The 25,942-nt window shown below is 44.2% G+C and overlaps 2 protein-coding genes across 12 annotated transcripts in view; both read right to left on the reverse strand.

The window, feature by feature from the left end:
* Positions 1-2,042, reverse strand: part of ZBTB24 (zinc finger and BTB domain containing 24) — a 55,253-nt gene extending 53,211 nt beyond the window's left edge. For 2 of the 11 annotated variants that reach the window (XM_073337009.1, XM_073337010.1), the window contains exon 1: positions 1,665-2,034. The gene's annotated coding sequence lies outside the window, so the exon portion shown is untranslated. Of the gene's footprint in view, positions 1-1,664 lie in introns of all 11 variants that reach the window. The other 9 variants (XM_073337007.1, XM_073337012.1, XM_073337016.1 and 6 more) reach the window with 9 other exon arrangements.
* A 1,312-nt stretch (positions 2,043-3,354) lies between these two features.
* AK9 (adenylate kinase 9) overlaps positions 3,355-25,942 on the reverse strand; it is a 239,389-nt gene continuing 216,801 nt past the window's right edge. The window contains 8 exon segments of the mRNA XM_073336992.1: positions 3,355-3,681; positions 3,683-3,855; positions 15,637-15,751; positions 17,047-17,149; positions 17,229-17,327; positions 19,433-19,602; positions 20,096-20,292; positions 24,683-24,903. Coding sequence (XP_073193093.1) covers positions 3,652-3,681; positions 3,683-3,855; positions 15,637-15,751; positions 17,047-17,149; positions 17,229-17,327; positions 19,433-19,602; positions 20,096-20,292; positions 24,683-24,903 — 1,108 coding nt within the window. The 3' untranslated portion in view covers positions 3,355-3,651.

Here is a 25,942-nt window from a genome sequence, read left to right on the forward strand (position 1 = left end):
CACAAGTAGTTAGCACATACTCTACCTGTTCAATCTTGTATTAAGCTGTGACACCCTGAAAATCTTTCCCAGACAGGAAGAAGAGCTCTAGGTAACTCGAAAGAATCTCTCTCTCACCAAGAGAAGTTGGTCCAATAAAAGATATTACCTCACCTACTTTGTCTCTCTAATATGATCAGACAAATTTTGGTCCATGTAGTATTTGCTGATGGTCTGCAGAGAGCTGGCTAATCACATGGTGCTAGTTTCTCCTCACTGACAGCTGTTAAAATGTTTTAGGACAGCTAAAAATAATAAAAACAATAAAAATATCCAGCTTTAGGATATTTTAAATATAAACAATGGTTGTAATTGTAACACAGATTTGTATAACTGCCACCTGGGAGAAGTTCCTTTCCAGGCTTGCAAATAGGAGGGGATGGTGGTCCACAAGACATTGTCTGTATAAAAATGGGTACCGTGAAAAAAGTTTGAAAACGTGAAGTACAGGATTTACCATGGCGTCAAAGAGCTAGTAGGGTCTCTAAATATCGAATAACCGGAAAGGGAGCTAGATGAGCACTAAACAGCACACTGAAGACTCAAGGATCAGAGCTCAACAGCAGGCGCAGACTAGGATAACAGACTTTTGGCATCTGTTTTTTTTTTAATTGAGGCTGAATTATTCATTTTAACTTTTACATCAAATCCCACCTAAAGAAAAAAAAAACCAAACATTCTCTGAAACAATGAACAGTTTATCAAGAGGATCTTGGCTATGAGATTGCAATTGCAGGTATTTGAGCGGGGCTCTGGGAACCAGGATTCCAGGGTTTTACTCTCAGCTTCTGGTCCTGGTTTACCCTAATCCTGAGCAAATCACACTTTTCCACACCTCAGTTCCTCATTTATAGATGGGGGGGGGGGACATATGCCCCATAAAGCTGTTGCGAGGAGTGGTATGCACTCAGCAGCCTAAAGCTGTAAGTCTCCCCATGAGGTAAAGTGCTATGTTGGCCAACACAAGCAGGGGCTGTGGTCCCCACGTTACAGCGTGATGGGGGGCCATGCACACAGGCTGGCTCGGGTGTATGTTATAGCCCCTAGTCTTAGCGGTCTACCTCAGACTCTGCGGAGAAGAGGCTCCCCCTTCAGGCTGGGGGGTGGGTGTCAGGCTGTGTGTGTGTCTGTGTGTGGGCGGGGGTGGGTCAGGCTGTGGGGAGGAGGGTCTCCCGTCGCGGCGCGGGGGAGAGAAGAAGGGGTCCGGTCAGGCTGTGGGGAGGAGGCTCGGGACACTCCTTGGCCCCGAGCGCTGCCACCTCCGTGCAGCTGCAGTGCTCCAGCGAGCCTCCTCCCGCCATGGCCCCCTTCCAAGCGGCATGGCCAGACCATCCGCCCGGCGGCCAGTGGGTTTCTAGCCCCTCAGCCCAGCGACCCACCCGGCCCGGAGCAGCCTCAGGAATCGGGGAGAGCCTCCTACCGGGGGTGAGGTAAGGCCCGCACAGACTCTCGCAGCCCGTCGGGGAGACCTGCGCCGGCCGCTACCGCAGGCCGGGGAGGCCGCCCCGGCTTGGCCCGGCGAGGCTCACTGATCAGCTGCAGCCGCAGGCAGCGTTCAGGGAGGGTGCGCGCCGGGCCGGGCCGGGCCGGGCCCAGCTCTCCTCCCCCCTGGGAGGGGTACGAACCTGCGTCACGCCGTTGAGCTGCCCGCACGTCCCTCTCGGCCGTTCAGGCAGCAGCAAATCGGCCGGGGCCTCGAGAAGGCTCCAGGCGCAGCCAGCACAAGCCCCGCCTCCTTCGCAACGAACAGCAACGGCCCCTCCGCCAACGTGCCTCAGCCGCCCGGCTCCGCCCCTCGCGCGCTGGGGGAAGGCGCGGACTTCTCTAGGAAGCGGCCCGCCTGTTCTGTGGCAGGTACTCGCCGGCGGTGGAGGAGGGCCTGCACGTCCGGTCAGGGGCTGTGGGAACGGAGGCGACGGCGCCGCGTCTCGCTGGGCAGTGGGGCAGGCACCAGCTGGGGGCGTCGCCTGCGTGTGTCCCGGGCCGGCTCACAACTCGGGCAAGGCGCGCGCCCCCGCCCCCACGTAGGTCAGCGTCCCACTGAGTGACGCGTTCCGGTGCGCTCGCGCGCTTCCCCCTCCTCGCGCCGCCGGGCTCTGGGAGCAGCCTTCCTCTAGCTTGGCCCAGCGTCGGTCTTCGCGCACTTGGGCACGCAGGGCCCACTGAGGCAGCCCGGGCCGCGGGTCTCTGCCAGGCAGCCTACATCAATCCTCACCTTGTAACCGTCTCGCTTGTTTCAGAAGAGCAGCCCTGTTAGTCTGTATGCGCAAGAAGAAAAGGAGGCCTTCTGATGAAGTGAGCTGTAGCTCACCAGAGCTTAGGCTCAAATAAATTGGTTAGTCTCTAAGGTGCCACAAATCCTCCTTTTCTTTTTGTGGATACAGACTAACACGGCTGCTACTCTGAAACCTGTTAAGGTGCCACAAGTACTCCTTTCCTTTCTGCGTCTCACTTGTGTCACCACTTCCTAACTGCGGCCAGTGCAACACCGCGGACCTCAGCCGCCTTCTGCCAGAGAAAGGGTTGCTCATTCTCTGCACCCGCTCACCGCCCTGCCAGTCTAGTCCCAGAGTTTAGAAAGCTCTTGCTTTATTTAAAACATACTTTTTAAAAATCAGCAAATGTAGAAAGAAAATGCTTGAAAGACCCCGGCTAAGAAGCAGGCTGGGCTTTGAGAACTAACTTTTTAAAAGTCCTTCCAAACAGAATGATAAGGGCCCGAGAGCGGATGGATTCTGACTTTTTTTTCTGAGATAAAGTTCTTTGAGAATTTTTTAAATATTTTAGTTTTACATTCACACCCTCCTTAAACTGTATTGTAAATGTGGCTGTAGAAACATAAAGAACTGGGTAGAAGCAATAAAAGGAACAGGAAATAACTACTGTAGTCAGATGTCATGTCACTTGTAGATACTTGTTTCCAAGAGTGTTCTGCTTGGGTATGTTTAAAACACTGGTATCTTAAAACTCCTTGATTTTTGTTTATGAGGAGACCATTTTCCTCAAAGGTTTTTTAAACATCCTGTGTTTCCCTAAATGATTGGTTACGTTGTTAATAATCACAAATAGATACAGAAGTGGTAAGTATAAAATCTAGCACAAATTAATCAATTTAGTCATGTCTAACTGCCTCTTTCTGTACAACGGTGTGAAAGTAAGTTTAAGATTGTTCCATTACATCTAATAAAAGAATGCATTTATTGTACTGATAATGCTGACATACTGAGAGACAGAAAAATGATTATGTGAAAAACTAAATTGTACAATTCAGTGAAGTTTTCAGAATATTTAATAATTTTCTTTCAGTGCTGATCAAAATATTCCCTACTTTTCAAGATAATAAACATTTCTAAAATATATTGTATATGATATATTAAACTAAACACGTTTTTACAATAAACTACATCAAATCTATGCCAGGAATCATCACTAAATTCTACCTATCAGAGTCTTATCTATTTATAAAAGTATAACATTCTTTGTTAACACAATTACTTTTATGGCTAAACATTTATGACCAGTTGAAGTACAAAATAAGTAAATTCACCAAGCTAGTCAGAATTCAGTAGTTCAATGAAAATGCCCAATTATTTCATTGTTGCACATTTCAAACTAACCAGAGGTTGGATCCACATCTTTTAAGAGACAAAAACATCCGTAATTTGTGATCAAAGTCAATAGGTCTATTTTGAGGTTCTTTGTATTTACGGGTCATTTTGGTACCCAAGTAGGGGATGAGGTCACAGTGATCTATGAACTGCTCCAGTTTCCTCTTGTACTTCTTTCGTACATATTCTGAGCTCCTGGGGTTGTAAGCTGCAAGAAATCAAATATATTAAAATATACCATGTTACATTTTTTTTTAAATTTATAATGCAATCATCATGATAGATGGAGTCATATTACAAAGTAAAGACAGAAAGATCAAACCCACACCTTTCCCCCTCAACTACTGATACTATCACCACAGACTACATCCGGAGCCAACATGCCCAGATAAAAAAAAAAAAAAGGTTCGGGATGTGATTTTCAGAAGTGCAAAGCATTCATAACATGAATTTAAATAGCCATGGGTGCTCAGCTTTTTGTCCTTTAAAAAATAGCATATTAAAATACATCTTAAATAGCCAAGTGCAAACAAATTTCAGGGCCAAGGGCCTTACATTGACGATAATCTCAACCCCACTTCTTCCACCCCACATTTTGGTATTCAACCATGGTGACAGAAAGCAAGAGTATTCTTGTTGAGTGTAATTATAATGAGGCATCGGGGCAATGGTGGTTTAAGACAGCCAAATCTCAGGCCAGTCAGTGCTGTATAGATGATAATCCATATCTTGAATGGGACCTAGAACTAGACTGGACATCATGGGGAACTATGCTATGTGCTATAACAATCTGTTTTACTTAAAAATGTATGTACCTGCATGTGGCACTAACTGAAGCCTCTGAGTGATTTGTAAGCGGAGCACACTACAGCAGTCAAGCTAGTGGGCATGAATAACTATGGTGAGGTAACCTGTTTCCTTTCCATGAGTGACATCTCTCCTAATCTGTGATTTATAGGCAGTGCCTTTTCTGCACAGTTTTTGGAAGCAGTTCAGCACCGTTACTAGGGAACTCTGAGTTAGACCATACCTATTATTTCTGCCCACCAGAAGATTGCTTCCAAAGCCACAGAAACACTTAGATGTGATTTTGAAACAAAACCCCAACAATAGAATCAAAACTGGTAGACAAACTAGATGTCATTTCAGTGTGGGCATGTGTTAGACATAAACTCTGCTTCTGGTTTTCCTATTTGGAAATCACCAGCATGGGTGGATTGTTTCAGACGTTCTGAAAAGAAATGATCAGATACCAAACTTCTATTCTGGAGCGCAGCATCTCCCGCAATCTGTGACTGATGTGTACTAAGCACAACAGTGAAATAGTAAAACACAGGAACAAAGAAGGAAAGAGATAGTGTAGGTAAAAGGGAGACAAGAAATCCAAACTGCTTGAGAAAAAAGATCTAGAAGAATTTACAATGGGACCAACACATAAAGCACCTTCCCACAAAGGGTGTATTTAAAAGGACAGGAGAGGCACTTAATGTTTAAAGCGTTGTTCAAGGATCAAGTGGCTACTCTATATATTTCCTCTGTAGTAGTCAAGGCTCTGTCTAGAAAACTGCTACAGAGTGTGTGGAATGAAGTTTAATCCCTGGAACTGTTTAACAGATGCTACAAAGGTATTAACAATTCAGCACTTCATTCGCATGGCCAGGGAGAATCTGGAGGCCTATACACTTTAGGAGAAAATAAATGAACCTTGAGGCTGATTCTGTGAATTAATCTGTATGTCTGAGATCAATTTTCATGTCTCTTTACATGTCCAGATGGTGCCCTAAATTCTCCTTAGATTGGTAATGGTTTGAACATAAAGATAGTACGATTTCATGAGAAGTGTGGAAAATATAATGTATTGATTAGAAAGCATGTGGGGATTAGGAAAACCACTTTGTTCTTGTAGAATATATGATATGGTTCTTTCATTGACAGCACGGCGGGCTCTGAAACCTTTCTTGTTGAATTAATAGTCACAAGGAAACAGGTCTTGGTAGAAAGATAAATATTAGAACATGTCATAGAAAAAATAGTTACAAACAGGTTCATTAATTATTGTTCTTCGAAATATGTTGCACAGGTCCTTCCTCTCTTGATGTCTGTGCACCCAGCTGTCAGAAACTTTTTCCCCTCCGTGGTACTGGTTGGGCAGCTTTAATTCCCCCAGCTGGCATATGCTGCTGTGTGCAGGTATAACAGGCAGAGCCCCCCCTGTTCCTTCTTGCCATAACTCCAATGTAGAGGTGTAGAAGGGCAAGTTGGGGAATAGATATGTTCAGCACATTTTGAAGAACAACAGTTATGGAACAGGATAGTACTGTTTTTAATTCTTCAAGTGATTGCACGTGTGCATTCCACTCTTGGTGACTCACAAACCATAGAACAGGAGGTAGGATTGGATTCTATTTCAATAAAGATTGGAGAACAACTCATCCCACTCTAGCATCGTCTGTGGTGTCTTGACCCACAGCATAGTGGGATGCAAATGTGGACCAAGCACCAGATTGCCACTTTACAAATGTCTGCAACTGGAACTTGTGCCAGAAAGGCCACTGAGTTTGATTGTGACCTCGTCAAATGAGCTGTAATTCTGATGGGCGGAGTGACATTAGCCAATTCATAGCTTATGTGTATACAGGATGAAATCCAGGAAGAAATTCTTTGGGTGGAGACCTATTGACCTCTTACTCTGTCAGCCACTGCTATGAACAACTGGGAAGATTTACAAAAGTGTCTAGTTCTATCTAGGTAAAATGCCAAGGTTATTTTGATGTCCAAGGTATGCTAATGCTCTTCCTCCTGGTTTGTATCCTGCTTGGGGCAGAGAATAAGCATATAAATTGGCTGGTTGACGTGGAAAGAGGAAACCATCTTTGGGAGGAACTTCAGTTGAGGGTGCAGGCAAATACAGTCCTTAAAAGATTATATATGGAGATCCTGACATTAATGACCATAACTCCTTTACTCTTCTAGCTGAAGTAATGATCACCAGAAAAGCCACTTTCATTGACAGAAGCAGCACACAGCAGGTAGCCAACTATTCAAGTGGGGGACCCATAAGTCTTGACAGTAAGTAGGGTTAGATTCTACGGGGAACAGCATACTGCACTTGAGGGTATAATTTGACTAAGCCCTTTAAAACGTTATGAACATGTCACTGGAGAAACAGCAATTGTTCACCGTAGGATGGAATGCTGAAATTGCAGCCAGATGTACCTTGATGGAACTAACCACCAAACCTTGGTATTTAGGTATAATGAGTAGTCCAGAATAAATTGAACTGAATAACTGGATGATAACACCCCATATTGATGAGACCAGCTGGACAAATGCCTCTATTTAATCACTCTTGTAGAAGGCTTTCTACTATGTAGCATGATCTCTTGAATGCCTGTTGAGCAAGCCTGCTCCCTAGTGTCTAGCCTTGGAGCATCCTTGCAGTTAAGTGAAAGGATTGTAGGCGTGGCTGAAGAAGGCAACCATGATCCTTGGAGATTAGGTCCAAGTCCAATCTAAGTTAAACTGGAGGTTTCACTGACAGCTCCAGGAGAGTGGAGAACCATTGCTGATGGGCCCATGCTGGGGCTATAAGTATGACTCTGGCCTGGTCCTGTCTTATTTTTAGCAATACCCGTGAATGAATTGGATTGGTAGAAAAGCGTAGAGGAGTGTGCCTGACCACATCAGTAAAAAGGCTTCTGTCATAGAACCCAGGCTGTGGCCCCATAGGGAGCAGAACTGCTGACATTTTCTGTTAGATTTTTTCACAAATAGGTCTACTGGGGGAAAACCCAACTGCTGGAAAATGTGTGTGGCCACATCTGAGCGAAGAAACCTCTTGTGGTGACTTGTCAACGATCTGCTCAGGTGGTTTGCTAGGTCGTTCTGTACACCTGGCAGGTAAGATGCTTCTAGATCTACTGAGTTAGCAATACAAAGCTCCCAGAGTAGGGTTGCTCCTTGACAAAGTGAAGAAGAGTGGGCTCCCCACGGCTTGTTGAGGTAAAACATTGCTGCCATGTTGTCTGTGAGGACTAACAGCCTGCTTCCCCTGATCTGCAATAGAAATACTTGCCATGCCAGACTGACAGCTTGCAGTTCTCTGACACTGATGTGTAAAGCTAAATTCTCTGAGGACCACAAACCCTGCGTCTGTAGAGAACCAAGCTGGGTCCTCCACCCCAGGGTCAAAGCTTCTGTCACTAGCATGAGAGTTGGTTGTGGGCAGGCAAATGGAACCTCTACACACACATTGGCTGCATCTTTCCACCATCTAGGAAGGCAAGGACATGTGAGGGCACTCTTACCATGGAGTCCATGGTGGCTTGTCAAGTAGTGGGGGTATGGCTTGATGGTGGCTTGGTGAGCAGACTGATGCCAGCCAACCCTCCAGAATTCTGAGTGGCAATCTAGTGTGATGAACCACATAGAGTCAAGAGGTCATGTGACCCAGAAGCCTCAAACAGTTTTGTATTAGTTGAGACCAGATGAGGCTTCAGTCCTATGACACTTGATCAAATTGCCTGGAACTTGGAGTCTGGAAGAAAGATCTTGGCTTGAGTTTAATCCGGCACAGCCCTGCATGCTTGGGTTGGAGGCGGGATTTAAAAAGCAGCCAGATAGCTCAATGGGGACTGGCAGGCCAAGGAGAAGGACATGCTCTGGGAGCTCCAGAGAAGGATGTGACCTGATCTTGCACCCAGCCAGGGAATGGAGGGGGAGGGAGTTACAGCTCCCAGAGAGTGGGAGTAAGGCAGGAAGTCTGGAAGGCAGCATGTCCCAGGGATGGATAGTGGCTGGCTAGGATGCAGAGGGAGGTATAAAGCAACCCTGGGAAGCTGACTTGAGGCTGGCACAGGACACCACAGGGTGGGCAAAGCTGAATCAGCTTCCCAGGGTTATGGGTCGGAACCTGGTGCAGTGGGAGAGCCTGGGTTCCCCTACCCTACTCAAGAACTGAACCCATTAGGCAGTGCTGCTGCTTAGCAACTAATCGCAAGAACTGTACTCATTAGGTAGGGCTGCCACTTGTGGACTGCACCCACTAGACGAGGATGTCACTAGAGATAAACCTTTGGATGTAATGGCCACGTGGGGCCGTAACCACTAGGTGGGAGCTGCTGCCACCTACCAACAAGCCCCTATAAACTCTATTCTTTGGACTGGGGAGAGGAGAGATTTTTCAGTGTTGATTAACAGTCCCAGAGCATTGAACACTGAGCACTGACTGTTGACTCAGGGTAACACTGCTCTGTACTTGCTGTTTGGACTGGCCCATGACAAGCCAGTCTAGGCAGGGATAAACCTGCACTCCCGATCTTTGAAGGAATGCAGCTACAACTTCTATGGCCTTTGTAAAGACCCTGGGATCTGCTGTCAGGCCAAAAGATAGTACAGTGAACTAGCAATGGTTCTGATTTACCAGAAATTGGAGGTACTTCCTGTGAGCTTCACTGATTGCCAAATGGAAGTAGGCATCATTTAAGTTGCTGGTGGCATACCAGTCCCCAGCATTCAAGGAAGGGATAATAGAAGCTAGGGTGACCATGTGGAACTTTATCCTTTTTAAGAATTTGTTGAGTTGATGCTTTTGGAATTAGGAATGTTGGAAATAAAACCCCTTCCCTCTGAGACCATATGGAACCTCGTCTTTTTCTCCCAAAAGAAGAGTGATTGAACTTCCTGGACAAGGTATTTCTCATGAGAGTGGTCCCTGAAGAGGAAGGGAGGGGTAGAAGCAAACTGGAGCTTATATCCCACTTCCACAATGCATTACTTGTCCAAAGTAATCCGGGATGAAGCACTGCAGAAGTGGGACAGATGGTTTGCGAAGGGGAAAGGATTTGGGTCTGGAGAGATGGAGACTGATGTGCTGACTTGGACTGGCCCATCAAAATGGCTGCTTTGCAGTTCCTGTGTCCTGAGGGGCCCCAGAGCTAGAGCAGCAGGAGGGGGAGGCTTATGCCTATAACTAAGGCTAAGATTTTGTCATAGTTATTTTTAGTAAAAGTCATGGACAGGTCATGGGCAATAAACACAAATTCATTGACGCTGTGACCTGTTTGTGACTTTTGCTGCTGCGCCACCATGGTGGCTGGGAGCTGTGTGGTTCCCCCTCCACCCATGGCAGCTGGAAGCCGCAGGGTGACCATATTTCCCAAAGAGAAAATGAGACACCCCAGCTGCTCACCCAAGGTGTCCCCCTCTCCCCGTGTGAGGCTGTCACTGGAACCTTGAGGAGGGCCCCCTCAGGAGTCTGTCACCTGTCACTGGAACCCTGCCAAGGACCACTGGGCTGTCAGCTCCAGAGTCCTGCAGCCCCTGGGACTGAAGCAGAGAATGTCATGGAGGTCTCTGAAAGTCATGGATTCCATGAGCTCTGTGACATAAACATAGCCTTACCTATAACCCCTGGACCACTCTTTTGATAGGTCCTGTCCAGGAGAAGGAGCAGAACATTGGTGTGTCTGATGTGGCTAATAGTGCTTCCTGACAGGACTGGAGTGTAGAGACACAGGGAATCCAGGATGGCTCTAGTGTCCTTAAGTGCATGGAGCTTGCTGTCTGTCTGGTCTGAGAAGAGAGAAGGATTCTCAAATGGTAAGTCCTAGATAGTGCTCTGTACTTCACAGGGAAGATCAGAAGACCATAGCCAGGATGATCTACTCATGGCCACTGTAGAAGGCATGGTTCTAGCTGCCAAGTCTGCTGTGTCCAGCCCCACCTGCAGTGATGTTCTCATGACTAGTCTTCTCTCATTGACTAGGGAAGAGAACTCCTGTCTAGCGTTCTCTGGAAGTAGCTCTTTGAACTTTTCCATGGAGCCCCATATATTAAAATCATACAGTCCCAGCAGAACCTGTTGGATAGTGATACACAGCTGCAAACTCCCTGTTGAATAAATTTTTCTGCCAAATACATTCATCTTTTTAGTATTCTTTGAGTTGGCCATGGCAGCCTGATGCTCTTGACACACTCTCTCTCATTAGCTGCTGTCATGGCTAATGAGCCTGGTGGCAGGTGAGTATAGAGGTACTCAAAACCTTGATAGGGTACATCATATTTTCTTTCTGCCCTTTTTGAGGTGGGAGATAGTGAAGGAGCCAGCCTCAGAGCCTTTATAGGCTCTACTATTAATTTGTTAATTGCAGAGCTACCTTAGAGGGAAACACTGATGATAAAAAGTCAACCAGATGATGTGAAGATTCCCTGACCTCTTTGACCTATACACACCTAAGTCTTCAGCCACTCTATTTAGCAACTCCTGGTAAACTTTAAAGTCATTAGGAGGAGGTAAAATTGTTTGTGATGGGGTGTATCTGGCCCACCTGGGACTGCTTGGCCGCGCTGCCCAGAAGGCAAGAGCAGCTGTAATAATGCTAGCTACTAGGCATTTGAGTCATCAACCCCCCACTCCCATTTTGCTTTTCCGCAATACGGCACCCTGCGACACTGTTCCAGACAAAACAGCATCATCTGCCGAGGATGAAGAGGAAGCCAAGAGTGGGAGAGTTAGAATCTCCTCTGCGGGCTGTTGCTCTAGCACTGGAGCCTCTTCCTGATGCTCAGTACTGGGCCCGGTACCAAACTCTGGAGATGGAGAGGTTCGGTGCATAGACTCAGGCCTTCTAAATGAGAGCATTGAGTATATACAGTCTGGAGAAGATCTGAATGTTGTGGGAAACCCCCATGGATTCCAAAATGGCCACTGAAATGGGACAGGGCTCCATTATCCTGGCCACATTCCCATGGGAGGTGCCATTGCTGGTAAGTAGGAAGAGAGGATCTGGGCAAAGACCGGCAGGTACCGCTTCAGAGTTGAAACACGTATGACACCACCCCCGAGTCTGACAAGGAGAATTCTCTTTTCTCTGACCATGGCAGAGCCTATCCTCTTGGTTTTGGGGGCTTGTGTTGTGAGCCAGGTGATGGGCAGAGTGATGCCATCATAGCAGGCTTTCCCTGGGATGGCTCTGCCTGTCTGGGAAGTGGGCAACTGCGGTACTGGTGTTGGAATCACTGGCAGCTTTGCTGGGGGACCAGACTCTTGTAAGGACAGGGACACCAGCACAGAAAGACAAAGCAGGTTCCTTGCCACTGCAAACACCTCTGGAGTAGTTGGCACTGAGGTGGTCTTTTGTTGCGGTGCTGAAGAAGTTGATGGTGCCTCTTCTGCCCTCGACAATGCCCCTTGTGGTGCTGGAACCGATTGTGCTGACTTAGACACACATTTGTCGGAGTGCTTAGGGTTCAGGTGCACTCTATTCAACTCCTTGACTATCTTACCAGACTTAGAGGGTGCAGATCTTCCCCTGGAAGCCTTGTACTTTTTCCTCAGTAAAGGCAAGGGAGAACGGTGCCAGGATTCTGCTAACACAGGAAGTGCACTTCTCACTGAAGCTGCAGCACTCAGCACTGGGTCAGACTGGGATGGCTGACTGTGTGCTGAACACTGCTTCCATCAGCAGGAATTACAGCCTGGCCTTCCTACCCTTCTTCATCCTAGGCTTGAACTCTGGCACCCCAGTGTTCATGGGTGCCTCTCCCAAGCACATTAGGAAGCTATTGTGCAGGTTGCTAACTGGCATAGGCCTGGAGTAAAAAGCACCCGGTGACCAGGGCATGCCTTGGTACCATGAATAGAAAGACCCCAAACGAGGAAATGACAAGTCCAAAAAATGTTATTTTTAACACTAAGAGCTAGACTAACAATATATATTGTGACAAAGTTCCTGCTCTACCTTGGTGGGTCTTGCGCTTATTGGCGGATTTGCTCGCCCTGGAGCTTCACGGCAGCCCTCAACTTGGCCATTTTTCTGAATTCACAGTCCAGGTCGACTCCTCCTGTGTCTGACCAGGAGTTGGGAGGATTTGGGGGGAACCCGGGCCCGCCCTCTACTCCGGGTTCCAGCCCAGGGCCCTGTGGAATGCAGCTGTCTAGAGCACCTCCTGGAACGGCTCTGCGACAGCTACAACTCCCTGGGCTACTTCCCCATCGCCTCCTCCCAACACCTTCTTTATCCTCACCATAGGACCTTTCTCCTGGTGTCTGATAATGCTTGTACACCTCAGTCCTCCAACAGTCTGCGTTCTCACTCTCAGCTCCTAGTGCCTCTTGCTCCCAGCTCCTCACACGCACACCACAAACTGAAGTGAGCTCCTTTTTAAAACCCAGGTGCCCTGATTAGCCTGCCTTAATTGATTCTAGCAGCTTCTTGATTGGCTCAGGTGTTCTAATCTGCCTGTCTTAATTGTCTCCAGAAAGTTCCTGATTGTTCAAAAAACCTTCCCTGTTACCTTACCCAGAGAAAAGGGACCTACTTAGACTGGGGCTAATATATCTGCCTTCTGTTACTCTCCTATAGCCATCTAGCTCAACCCTGTCACAATATACAGTATGTTACACAAAGGCTGAGAGAAGAATTGTTCCAGCATAGAACAGATTTCCAACATAAATTGTGGGCAGTAAGAAGGAACTGAGAACTAAGGATGGCTCTGCCCTTTATACCTTCACATAGTGCCATGTGCCAGGAGGGGGAGCTCAAGCCACCAAATGGGTACCGCAGTGGGAAAAAGTTTTCAGTGCCGGTGTGCTGAGCACACAGACACCAAGAGTGGAATGCACATGTGCAATCACTCAAAGAAGAACTGAAAAATGATAAAGCAAGAGTCTGTAAGACCTAATGCAGGTCCCACTCTGGGATGATAGTCACAGGGCTCTCCAAACTAGTGATAAGGCATCTAATGGCCCTTGAGGCTCATAGGTGGTTGATCAGGGATTCTGTTGTTCCAGCTCATTGCACACTCCTGAGGGTCAAGACATATCCTTGACTTCTCATTGGAACCACCACTACATCTTCAAACCGCCCCCCCCCACCAGATTTACCCAGATTTGAGATGCAATTCTATCCAGTTTTGGATATAACAAGAGATGTCTAGGATTCTGAGATTTCTAGGGTCAAGCTACTTATCCATGCACAAGAAGAATTTTATTCAGGTGGCCAAGAAAGTTTTACAAGGTTGGCTCCCTGACTGGGACTAGTAAACTGTTAATTCATCTATTAGAGAAGACCTCAGTGCTCTGAAAGCTCCATGGAGACACAAAGTATGTGAAGAACCCGATAGAGAAGATAAACTTGTCATTACCTTAAAAAAAACCCCATGGAACGCAAGAGGTTAAAAATAACAAAAGGCAGGGGAGAGCTGAACCACTGAACATATTGCTCTGTCACAGGTAAGACTTCTGGTGAGTGGAAGTAAAGGATGTGGTCTTGCCCAGAGTCCTCTAGCAACAGCACTGAACCGCCTCCTATTTCTGCACAGAAGGCACAGCTCAGTCACAAACCAGGGAGATGTTAGACTCCTGAATACACTGGAGAAGAGAGCTTGTCCTCTCTGGGCTGGCTACAGATGAAAAGTTCTTTAGGCCACCCTAGTCACCTGTCTATCCAGGAGCAGTGAAAAGTCAAATAATAAGCTGATATGAACAACTGAGACAAAATTTGGGCATACTCCCTAAGTGTCGAAAGCAGTCCTTACACCTGTCAATACCAAAAGATGTTTTATTCTATCAACAAGTATCACTTCAATCTTCTGTGAACTGAGTTTAAGTCAGCTAACTTTCATTAAGGATTGTATTTATCTACTGGGAAAGCAAGGAGATCCTAAAGAACGTAGGTTCAATAAGAATGAGATGCAGAACTGAAAATCATCAGCATACTGGTGGTATAACAGCCCATAAATAAGGGTAAGATTTAGTCATGGGTATTTTTAGTAAAAGTCATGGACAGGTCATGGACAATAAATAAAAATTCACAGCCCGTGCCCTGTCCATGACTATTACTATAAATACCACTGACTAAATCTTAGCTGCTCCTAGGGCCCTGGACTGCTGCTGTTGGAAGTGGGGCGGAGGGGGGAGGTGGCCCTGGGGCTGACTACCCCCCACCACCCGCTGCTCCGAGGCCCTCAGGGCCGCTGCTCTGACAACCTCCGGGGTGGCCCCTGGCACCACTGCTCCAGGGTCACCACCGGGACTGCTGCTGCTCAGGCAGCCCCGGGGCCAGCTGCCGTGGCCACCCAAGGAGCAGCTGGTCTGGCTGGCTCTGGGGCTAGCTTTTTGGGTGACCCTGGGGTCAGCCACACCAGCTGCTGCAGCTGCAGAAGTCACGGGAGGTCCTGGAAAGTCACAGAATCCATGACTTCCGTGACAGACTCGCAGCCTTACTCATACATTTTGAAATTTTCCACAGTGACATCACAAACAAGCTAGCAGGTCAACAACACTTGACTATGGTAAAGGCTGCTAAAAGCTCTAATTATATCATTGTGTACATTTGACCTGTGTCTTTACCTAGAAAGTTACTGATGCAGCTTTTTGTATCATAACTAGATCTAATTTAGTGGATCAGTATGTGAATTTATGTTATGGAGCTGGCCTTAGAGCTACTAATGCTCCATGTGAATCTAAAATCTGTTTCAACTAAACCAGTTTAAAAACAGTTAGATCCTGCACTGATATTTTGGTTGATTCTTTTCTGGAAATTGGTGTAGGTCAGATAAATGTGTTAAGTTGATCTTTCAGCATCCTTTATTACAGTGACTCCAACCAGTTTTAAAAATGGTTCAGGTTGCCCAAAACACTACAGCTCCAGCTAGCTTTAAAAGCAATTTTTTTTGTTGTGTTCTAAAACTAGTTAATTGTGGGGAGGGGGATTTCCCTAGTGCGGTGATAAAGTAATATTAGAGTCTCATAATATTTTTGGGGGGCCTATTAACACCTCTTTCACCTTGGTGCCCTATATATTTGCCAAAAACTTGTTTATATGTACTATGCTATGTATAGTATTTATTTTTTAAAGAATCAGACTTCAGAAGAATGGGGAAATCAGATGAGTCAGTGATTGCATTTTTAATCTAAAAATATTAAATAAAAGAATTCATTCCATATATTCAATTAATGCTATTACTATAGCACATTTTACCATACCTTTTAAATGACAGGCCACAAACAGCAGAGCCGTTTTTTTTACGCTTAAGAATGGAAACTTTGGCTTTAAGCAGCCCACTTCATTCATAGCTTTTATTAGAGCAGTTGCTATCCCCTGAAGAAATAGAAATTTTTTTTAAAAAAGCCATGAAGCAAGGACTTGAACACAGTACACCAAAAATACATTAAAGGCCTGATCCTGCTGTCACTTAAGTCTATCTGTATAAGTGTTGATATACCATGGTGTCTGAGCATCTAAATAAATGGGAGTTTTGTTATTGCCTTCAACAGGAGTAGGGTCAGACCCTAAATAGTTATCTTTTCCATCCATATGTTATAGAAAAGAAAATGCCTGTTTAGTATTTATTTTAATAACACTTTCCCATGGCAAGTTGCCATACTATTAGCAACACCGTGTAAGTTTTATGTGAGAGTGTGCGCAAACATATGTATATGAACATGCATGGCCATACCTGCTAGTGCAGTGTAGCTGCTCTATCCTCTACTGGACTATCATCATACTCAGCTCATGAACCCAATTTAACTTTCAGAGGATCACCCCAGAGCAAGGGTGATCCTCCAATGCCACAGAGCCAAAACAGAGATTCTTATGTCACATACTCTCCTTGTTGCCAACACAGCATGGAAAAGAAGGCAAGCTTCTGGGAGCAGGGTCTACGTTTTTGTTATGGGTTTGTACAGAACAGCACTACGCTATGATTAAGACCCCTAAGTGCAACTGCAATACAAATGAAACAGCAACAAACAGGAATGCCCATACACCATGCCTGTCCTTTGCATCCTTGGTCCTCCATCACCGTTAAAGGCTGGCATAAGTTACAGCAGCTCTCTGTGCACCAAGCAGCACCAATATTAGAGCAGTACAAAGGTCATACCACCTGCACATTCCACCTACAATGGATTAGTGGATGCAAAGATGGATTAGGGGGCAGATGATATGGTCATAGGCCTGTGACAAATTGAATGGGCATGGATACTAGCTCCATATGTATTTTACACAAAAGCACAATGTATTAGTAGTTTTAACTCTGTGATAAATTAGAGAGCCATAAGATAAATGGAGGAACCTTGGGATAAATTTTATTACATTGTTCTGCAGTTTATCATATATCTTTGATCGCCTCACCTGGATACTGCCCATTAATTAATCTTCCCCAGGACTGTTCTAAGATTACAAATCTCCGAATAGCTTCAAACAGCTGCCATTTTTTAAACTACCAGTATTATCCTCTCTTAACTGTAAGTACATATATTACCCTGATCTTTACTGAATTTCTATTAATAAAATCAAGATTAATATTACAATTTAAAATAAAAAGCAAAAATCAGAAGACATAGATCCTATATTGTCACTTAAAATTAATTTAAATTAAAGAAGCAAAAACTAGCCTGTTCAAGGTATCCAGTCAGGGGAAGAACAGTAAGTAGAACTGGTTCCTTTATTGGAGGGAGTTTATGTGGAAGCTTCTGATTCCAGTACTTTTCTGGTAACCTAAGATACAGAAGTTAAGTGCTTTCAAGACAGAAAATATGAAATGATTAAATGTTAAAATAAAAGATAATAAATTCACCTCATAAATTTATGGAGTTTTTCTTCACTTTCAAAAATATATAGCTTATCTCGATATTCCACAGAATATTCAATGGTGCCAGGTACCAAGGCTTCGTATCTGTAAAGACAGAACAAGGAACAAGTACATATCTACAAGGAATATGAAGTATCACTTGTGCTATTTAAATACATTAAAAATTGGGACTGTTCTGATCCAATAGCTCTACTAATTACAAAAACAACTGGGTATGATGGTTCATGCTCCCACCACGACTGACAGAGCTACTCGTAGTTCAAAATTTGAATCGGGTATATTGCCTCAATAATGAACATGGGCCCTACTCCAGACTTGCCTGTAAACAGCCTCCTACAGGGACTGTTTCTCTGGATGAGAATCTTTGAAGCTGAGAAGAGGTGATCTAGAGCTGGCTATGTTGGCTCTACCCCAACCATGGATTTCCTCACAATGAGTGAATGCCCAGCTACCTTTTTAGGAAAGCTTTGTGACCTTATTGTGTGATACTGCTGGCTCAATTTGTATCTTCTTAGAATGTCTGAGATTTGGGTGCCATTTTGAATAATTAACCTGAAGTAAATCTTGGTTGAAACCATTCAAACCATGCAAGTTTTGTCACAATCAAAAATAAGGCTACAGAGATCCTCACCTCACAGAACCTACTCCCCTCCAAAAGGCTCAAGCTCACCCTTATTTTTAGCCATCTTTAGAAAAGGTAGGGGAGGGAGTCCTATATGATCTATTATTAAGGTTAAGATTCTGTCACGGTTATTTTTAGTAAAAGTCAGGAATAGGTCACCAGCAATAAACAAAAATTCACAGAAAACCTATTCCTGACTTGTGACAAAATGGGGAGGAGGGGGTCCAGCACCCACCGTTGCTGTGGTTCTTGGGTTCCCCAGGCACCCTTGGTGGCTCAGAGATCCATGGGCCCCCTGCCACTCGTGGTGGCTGAGTGCTGAGGTTCCCACTGCCACCCACAGCAGGTGGGATCTGTGGGGGCCCCAATGTGGTTGCTGGGAGCGGGGAGGCTCCTGCCGCTCACGGTATCTAGGAGCTCCAGAGTCCTCCCCCAACCGCCTGGAGAGGCTGGGAGCTGCAGGGCTTCCCCCTACCACCCCTACAATGGCTGGGAGCTGTAGTGGGCCCTGCTGCCTGTGGCAACTTGAGCTCCAGTACCCCGCTGGCTGACAGCTCCAGCTCCAGCTCCACCACCCCGGGGTTGAAGCGGAAAATATCACAGAGGTCTCTGGAAGTCACGGATTTCATGACCTCTGTGACATAAGTTTAGCCTTATCTATTATGTATTAAGTGACAATAATATGCTTGGCATTGTACAAGATACAAAACAAGAAACAGTCCCAGCCTCAAAAAGCTTACAGTATAAGTACCTTCCACAATCTATCCCCCAAAGTCTTTAATAGGTAATCATATGCTCAACTCTCTTCCCTACTTGTTGCAGGGGGCCTGCTAGTAGGTCTGTTCCTTAGCTCCAGTTAAGATCTTTGGAGGGATAACAAACCTGTTTGCTCTCCACCTGTTTCGTCGGCAGGAGGTGTGTAGAAGCTGGTCCTCTTGAGGATGCTCCACTGGCTGACCTTACCTCATTCTGCTCATTAGAAATACTTCAGAGCACACCCATGTTAACAGAATTTCAAATAAGTAGGATATCTTTCAGCCTCAGAATGAGGGCTAATGTGGCATCAACAGCAGCTAAAGAAGAGTTTTTAACTACCACTACTGCAGAAAGCAAAAGGACCAGTCATGTCACCAATCCCTAAAAGACACTTATAGATCTTGAGAAGGGGAGAGATGGCCTCTGGCTGCCCATTCACCTACCATACAAGAAAAAGATTGGAGCAGTCTCACAGGCTGCCCTGTGAAAATATCAGAAGGGATGAAGGACAGAAGGCTACTGGACCCCACTAGACAGTAGCTAAAAACAGAAGCAGGAACTCTGGCTTTTTTGGGGAAATGCAAATCTATGCTGGTTTAGCCCACTTCATGTTTTATGCAATTTCTTCAATGTTTCAGGTTCATAATGAAGCCCGAAGCCAAGTGGGTTTCAAAAGTTTATTTTACAAAAGTTTTGCAGGGGCACAGTGTAAAGAGTTGTAATTGTTTTTCCCGTTGAAAACAGAAAAGCAGTACTTCTTCAGGGTACTTTTTTTTTTTAAACAAATATTCTGGGAAATGTAAGGATTTACCTTTGTTTTCCATCTAGGTAAGTGACTGGACAGTATCCTTGCATTTCAGCCTTTTTAGGGAATAAGGCCTTTACTTCTGCCATTGTCAGTTTCTTTGGTAGCATATCTGGTGAGGGAAGAGGATGAGGTGCTAATGGTGGCACATACAACTCTGGTGCATTCAAGAATCTCTGTAGTAAGAGAAAATAAACTTTTTTGTTGCAAAATAAACAGAGCATTATATAAACATTATACAAGCTACACAAGATGTGGCTTATTGCATTCTGGCTCTTCTGCTCTTTCTTGCTACTTCCCTACCTTTCACAGGTGTAGTACCTGCTTCTAGTAAGGGCCATCCCCAGCTATTCTGGGGCCCCAGGCCTCAGGGGCTGGGGGGGAGGCTGACCCCAGGTCTCCGTGGCGGGGGGGAAGGGGGCTGGCTCCAGGCCTCTGCAGGGGGGGGAGGGGACCCTGGCTTGGGGGGAACCGACCCCCAGCACTCACTGGCGGTGCGGCTGAGTCACTGCACTTCCCACCACTGGTGAAATTTTGGTGCCCCAAATTTCCTGGTGCCCTACATAGCTGCGTACTTTGCGTATGGATAGGGATGGCTCTGCTCCTAGTAAAGCCACCCTTCCTCCTATCCCACCCTTGCTGAGGCCATTGAGGCCCTTGGATATTCACATTCAATTCCTCCTGCGAAGCCATTTTGTAATAGTGTCCTCGAAACTCTGCTGCAAACTGCAATGATGAGGTTACAGAGCAGTCAACCAGTTCACCCTTTTCTGCGATGCTGACAGGACAGTATTGTCCAAATTCTCCTAGCCGAGACTGCAACTCTTGTGGTGTGATACATAAATCAGCAATACTGGCTGCTTTTCCTGTCGATAATAGAATAAAATGTTATTTTGTAAAATTTCAACATTTTTCACATGCAGTACAAAATGTTGCCATTTTTGAGGATTATATCCATTGTGGAAATGTAACACTTATATTCAATGATGAGAATCACAAACTGGCAATCTTTATAAATAATTTGATTATTAAAGTAACTAGGTTGCAAAATATTTTATTAATTTATTTTGGTAATCTTTTCTTTAGCAATTACTTAAGAAATACAATAGCTAATGTTGCAGGATCCTCCACAGTTAATTTATTAATCAACTTTTTTTGAGGTAGTTTTGCATTACGGGTGTACTGTTTCATTCCTCTGATGCGAAGGAACATTTAAATTGTCATTTGATTTCTCGACATAAGTGAAAAGAAGTTTAAATTAGGATGTGATAAAAACTCTCATTTATTCACCCCAGTCTTACAAACTTGAGGGTCTAGCTAACAGAGTTATTCAAGATCTCTTGGAAAAAAATATCTAAGAAAATCCAATTTATATTTTAAAAGTCTAATGTTCAAATTATAGATTAAAGAGGAATTAAATATTATTTGGGTTATGACTGAAGTTTAGACGATTGAAGTTTGGGTGCCAATATGAGGCTGTAACAGGAAAAGCAAAAGGAGGACGTAAAATAAGGCAGCACGTCTTTCCTCCACAAGCATTCTAATTTACATTGCACCATCCTCAAGGACAGCTGTGGCCAAACTCAACCCTGGTGTAAGATAACTCAACAACTAAAATGTGTCAGTTTATGCCAGTACTGAATTTGATCCCCAAAGAATAGCAATTTTGTCCCCACAGAACAACAAATCAATTTAAGTAACATTTGTTATGTACTCATACTAATACCAAATCAATGCAAATTATGTTAGTTTGCCACTTACATCACTCACCCCACAGTTACATTTGGAAGAAGTGAAAATATCTCTCCTCTGCTTCTGTGTTCCTGGATCTCAGGCACCAGCTCTTATCCTCCCTATTGCCAGCAGATTTGTCTAAATGGGATTATCCCCTCAGAGAGGCCATGGATTTATTTATTCATGTATGTAAACTTAATAAAAGTGTGAAGATTGTACATGGATGCTTTGTATACATGCAGTCTTTAAAAACTAAGATAGAATCAATGTACTCATGACACTCCCAAATAGTAAGCACTCCCATTCACCCCTCCCATCCACGCAGTCTTCTTCCATGAAGAAGCCAGGGAGCACTGTTCCCTCTAAGCTGTGCGTGTATGTGCATGCACACAGACCCTAAACCCCATGCACATGGAAATTTGCACAGAAGCACAACAATTTGCACAGAAAGGTTTTTTTGCACACACAGCCTGTCAAAAATTAGAGGGAACATTGCCAGGGAGTGGAGGCAGGACTTGCAGAGACAAGTTGTTATCAAATTCCATCCTCTGGTAAAACAGATCTTGGAAGATGCTTCTGTACTTCACCAGGAGCAGAATCTGTAATGCCTTCACAGAGTGGCAGATAGCAACAGAATTCTTACCAGCTAGTAGGAAAAGAGGAATCAGCATATGGATCCTGAGGAATCTGAGGTATCTAACTCACAGAGGCCTGCTAAGGAGCCAAGGACCAAGTAAAGCTTCTGTTTCCTGCCTTCCTATGACTCCTAGTTCCTTGCTTTCCAACCTCACCAACTCCTCCCCACCCCTCAAAAAAACTAAAAAGAAAGAAATTCCCAGACAAACAAAAATTTTATTAAGGCTGAGTGTACACTGGATAAAAAATCAAAACCTTTGAGAGACATGGTAGGTGATGTACTATCTTTTATTGGATCAGCTTCTCTTGGTGAAAGACAAACTTTCAAGCTACACAGCTCTTCCTCAGGACCTCCGTGTAGCTCTGTGTTGCTCGAAAGCTTGTCTCTTTCACAAATACAAGTTGGTCCAATATTACCTCACTCACTTTGTCTCTCTAATATCCTGGGACCAACACGGCTACAACAGCACTGCAAAAAACAATCCTTGTAAGATTAACCCTAATTCTGAATTTTCTGTGTTTATAAACGTATTTTTATTTATACTAGTTTATAAAACAAAGCATCAGTCCTGGACTGAGCGTCCTTAATAAGTATTTCAAATATATAAACAGAATAAATGGTCTCTTCCAGTGGCTCCCACTATACAATACTCTGGCAATCACAAAAAATATAAACAAAACTTCAACCCCCAAACAGATTCTACCCCAGTACCTAACACCCTAAAGAGGAAATTTTTGAGGAGTTGGGAAGGAAATAAGCCCTTCAGCAAATCCTGAAGATCAACAAACTCAGGCTACTTTGTACCAAGGGGTGAGAGGTAAGGAAGCAAATTCCAAAAGGTGCTAAGGAGTCCTACTGGAGAACATCTTAATCGCAACTCCCTTTCATATCAACTGGGCTCCTGCTCAACCAACTCTGCTGATCTCAGCGGTGATAACATGTCACAAGGTGAGAGAGGTGGTCTCTTAAGGCTTGTCTACACAAACTTTTAGTTTGTGACAAGGTGGGGACAAGTCTGTAGACCTTGTCTACACTGGAAAAATGCATCGGGGGCTTGTCCACACAGAGAAGATGCACCAGGTTAACTTAAACTGGTTTAAGAACTGATTTACTTAAATTGATGCAAACTCTTTTTGTGGATATCCTTATATCAGTCTAAAACCAGTAATAGCAGTTTAGCTTGCATTAGTAAATTTAAAGGTGCAAACTAAACAGATATAATTCAGATTTAAATTGATTTTAGAACATCCATGCTTTAAATTGCATTGGTTTAATGAGGGACACCTGGAACATGGGTTTGCATCCTTGACCATCTTGGCTAATAGCCATTGATGGACCATGAATTTACCTAATTCTTTTCTAAACCCAGTTATACTTCATAATATCCACTGGCAATGAGTTCCATAGGTTGCCTGTGCGATGTGTGAAGAAGTACATCCTTCTGTTTGTTTTAAACCTGCTGCCTATTAATTTAATGACCTCTATTTCTTGTGTTATGGGAAGGGATAAATAACACTTCCCTATTTCATTTTCTCCATACCATTCATGATTTTATAGATCTCTATCATATCTCCTTTTAGTCTCTTCTTTTCGAAACTGAACAGTCCCAGGCTTTTTAATCTCTCCTCGTATGGAAACTGTTCCATACTCCTAACTAATCATTTTTGTTGCCCTTCTCTTTACCTGTTCCAATTCTAGTAAATCTTTTTTTGAGATGGGGTGACTAGAATCGCATGCAGTATTCAAAGTGTGGTCATACCACGTATTTATATAGTGGCATTATGATATTTTCTGTTTTATCATCAATCCCCTTTCCTAATGGTTCCTAATATTCTGTTAGCTTTTTTGACTGCTGCTGTACAGTGAGCAGATATTTTCAGAGAATTATCCACGATGACTCCAAGATCTCTTTTTTGAGTAGTAAGAGCTCATTTAGACCCCATCATTTTATATATATAGTTGGGATTATTTTTTCCAATGTGTATTATTTTGCACTTATCAACATTGAATTTCATCACTCATTTTGTTGCCCAGTCACCTAGTTTTGTGAAATTCCTTTGTAACTCTTCACAATCAGCTTTGGACTTAACTATCTTGAGTAATTTAGTATCGTTGCCACCTCACTGTTTACCCCTTTTCCAGATCATTTATCATTATGCTGGATAGCACAAGTCCCAATACAGATCTTTGGGGGACCCCGCTATTTAGCTCTTTCCATTGTAAAAACTGACCATTTATTCATACCCTTTGTTTCCTATCTCTTAACCAGTTACTAATCCATGGGAGGCCATTTCCTCTTATTCCATGACTGCTTACCTTTTCTCCTAGTGCACTTTAACATAGTGCTGAGCATGTTAAAGCACAGTAGGAAACTTTTAGTGTGCACCAGCAGGATCTAGATGGACCAATTAATGCACAACTCATTAGTAGGCTTTAGAAATCACACCCCTGTAGAGTGCATTACTTCACCATGTAGACAAGCTCTCTGTTAACATAATGTAAAATGGTGTAGACAAGAGACTCATGTTTAAAACCAATAGTGTTAACCATGACCAACTAACATGTTCAGCCTCTATCTACGCAAGTTGTGTTTTGCATCATATTACATAACATTTATTAGTTTCTGACATGATGCATTTTCCCAGTGTAATCAAGATATTCAATTTTTTTTATAAGTACTATTTTCTTGTAAGACTTTTATTACTACTAAGTGACTGAAATGTGCTCTGAAACTTAAATCCAGCTTAAAATGTTTTTGCCTGGGCATTATTGCTTTGGATAACTTGAAGCAAATTAAAATTGAATCTAAATGTGACACAATGGGTTCCTTAAATTACAATTACAAAACAGCAAGCACTATTTTTAAACAGCAATTCTTCTTTTACCTTCTCTGATTGTTTCCAGATATGTTTGGATCTTTTTAATGATCACCTGAACTTCCTCAAATATTTTGTTCCAGATCCACCACTTGCTGCGGAATGCATCAACCACACACCAGTTCTGATGTTCCTTCTCGTAGTAAGTCCTAATAGCATCAATTTTCTTTTTATAGCAGGAGTTCCGAATAGCTAGAATCTGTGAGCTGTCATGTATAGGATAAGGTGGACTGAAGAAAATAAAAAAATAGCAATGATTTAAGAAACAGCATTGACATAAGAAGAATCAAAAACATACAAAATATATATTTTTCCTGATGATGATTATCTGACTGAAGGTCAAAATTTATACATTAGAGTTCATTATCAATATATTTTTAATTATGCTTATTGAAACTGTAGAGTACTGTTGAGGAAATACAGCTTTGTTTATCAAGAATCGTATTGTCATTAATACAGAAAAAATTCTCGTTTGTTCTTATCATTACACAACTCTGAGTAATCAAGTGGATGTCCAGAAAACAAGCAAAATTCAGAAAATTACACTCTGTCTGTTTATTTCCTGACTTTAGCCTTAATATTTTGAAGAGGACTTTTAGGATATTAATTATTACACGTTTATGGACATATTCTAATAACGTGTAGCAGGGCAGTTGCCTTGCTCCTGAAAAAGGTAGGCTGATTGGGGAAACAGCCACAACTGGGGCCACAACCCAATCAGGCCACACCTGGCCCTGTTATAAGGGCCCAGGGAGGAGCTGAGTCAGAGTCTCTCTCTAGCTGGGGAGAGAGAAGGACCTGGGTGCCTGGGAGAAGAGGGCACCTGGAGTGGAGCAGGGCTGGGGAAAGGCCAGAGGGGCTGGGGAGCTCCAGCCTGGCAACTCCCCAGGCTGAGGCCTTGGTAAAGCCTATGCATGTACTGGGGCTGGGAGGTGCAGCCCAGATATAGGCAGAGGTAGCTGGTCCAACCTCCTTGCCAATAATGAGTGGCCGTGAGAAGATTGCCGTTTGCCCCAGTGAGTGGGGGCTAGATGATGACTGGCAGTAGCCACTGAGGCAAGGTGGGTGAGAGGGTTGGGGGGGTCCCCTGGGCAGAACCCTAGGGTAAGGGGCACTGGGGTAAGGGGCACTGGGGTCTGGGAGGGACACGGGGGCTGGAGGTAAGCGAGACATTGGCAAGCAGAGGGCACTCTGAAGGCTGAAGAGCTAATTCCCAAGACGACCAGCAGGAGGCACTGCACCGGTGAGTCTTTGCTTTGCTACACATGC

This window comes from Lepidochelys kempii, chromosome 3 (genome assembly GCF_965140265.1).
Source record: "Lepidochelys kempii isolate rLepKem1 chromosome 3, rLepKem1.hap2, whole genome shotgun sequence".
In the NCBI taxonomy this organism is placed as follows: domain Eukaryota; kingdom Metazoa; phylum Chordata; order Testudines; family Cheloniidae; genus Lepidochelys; species Lepidochelys kempii.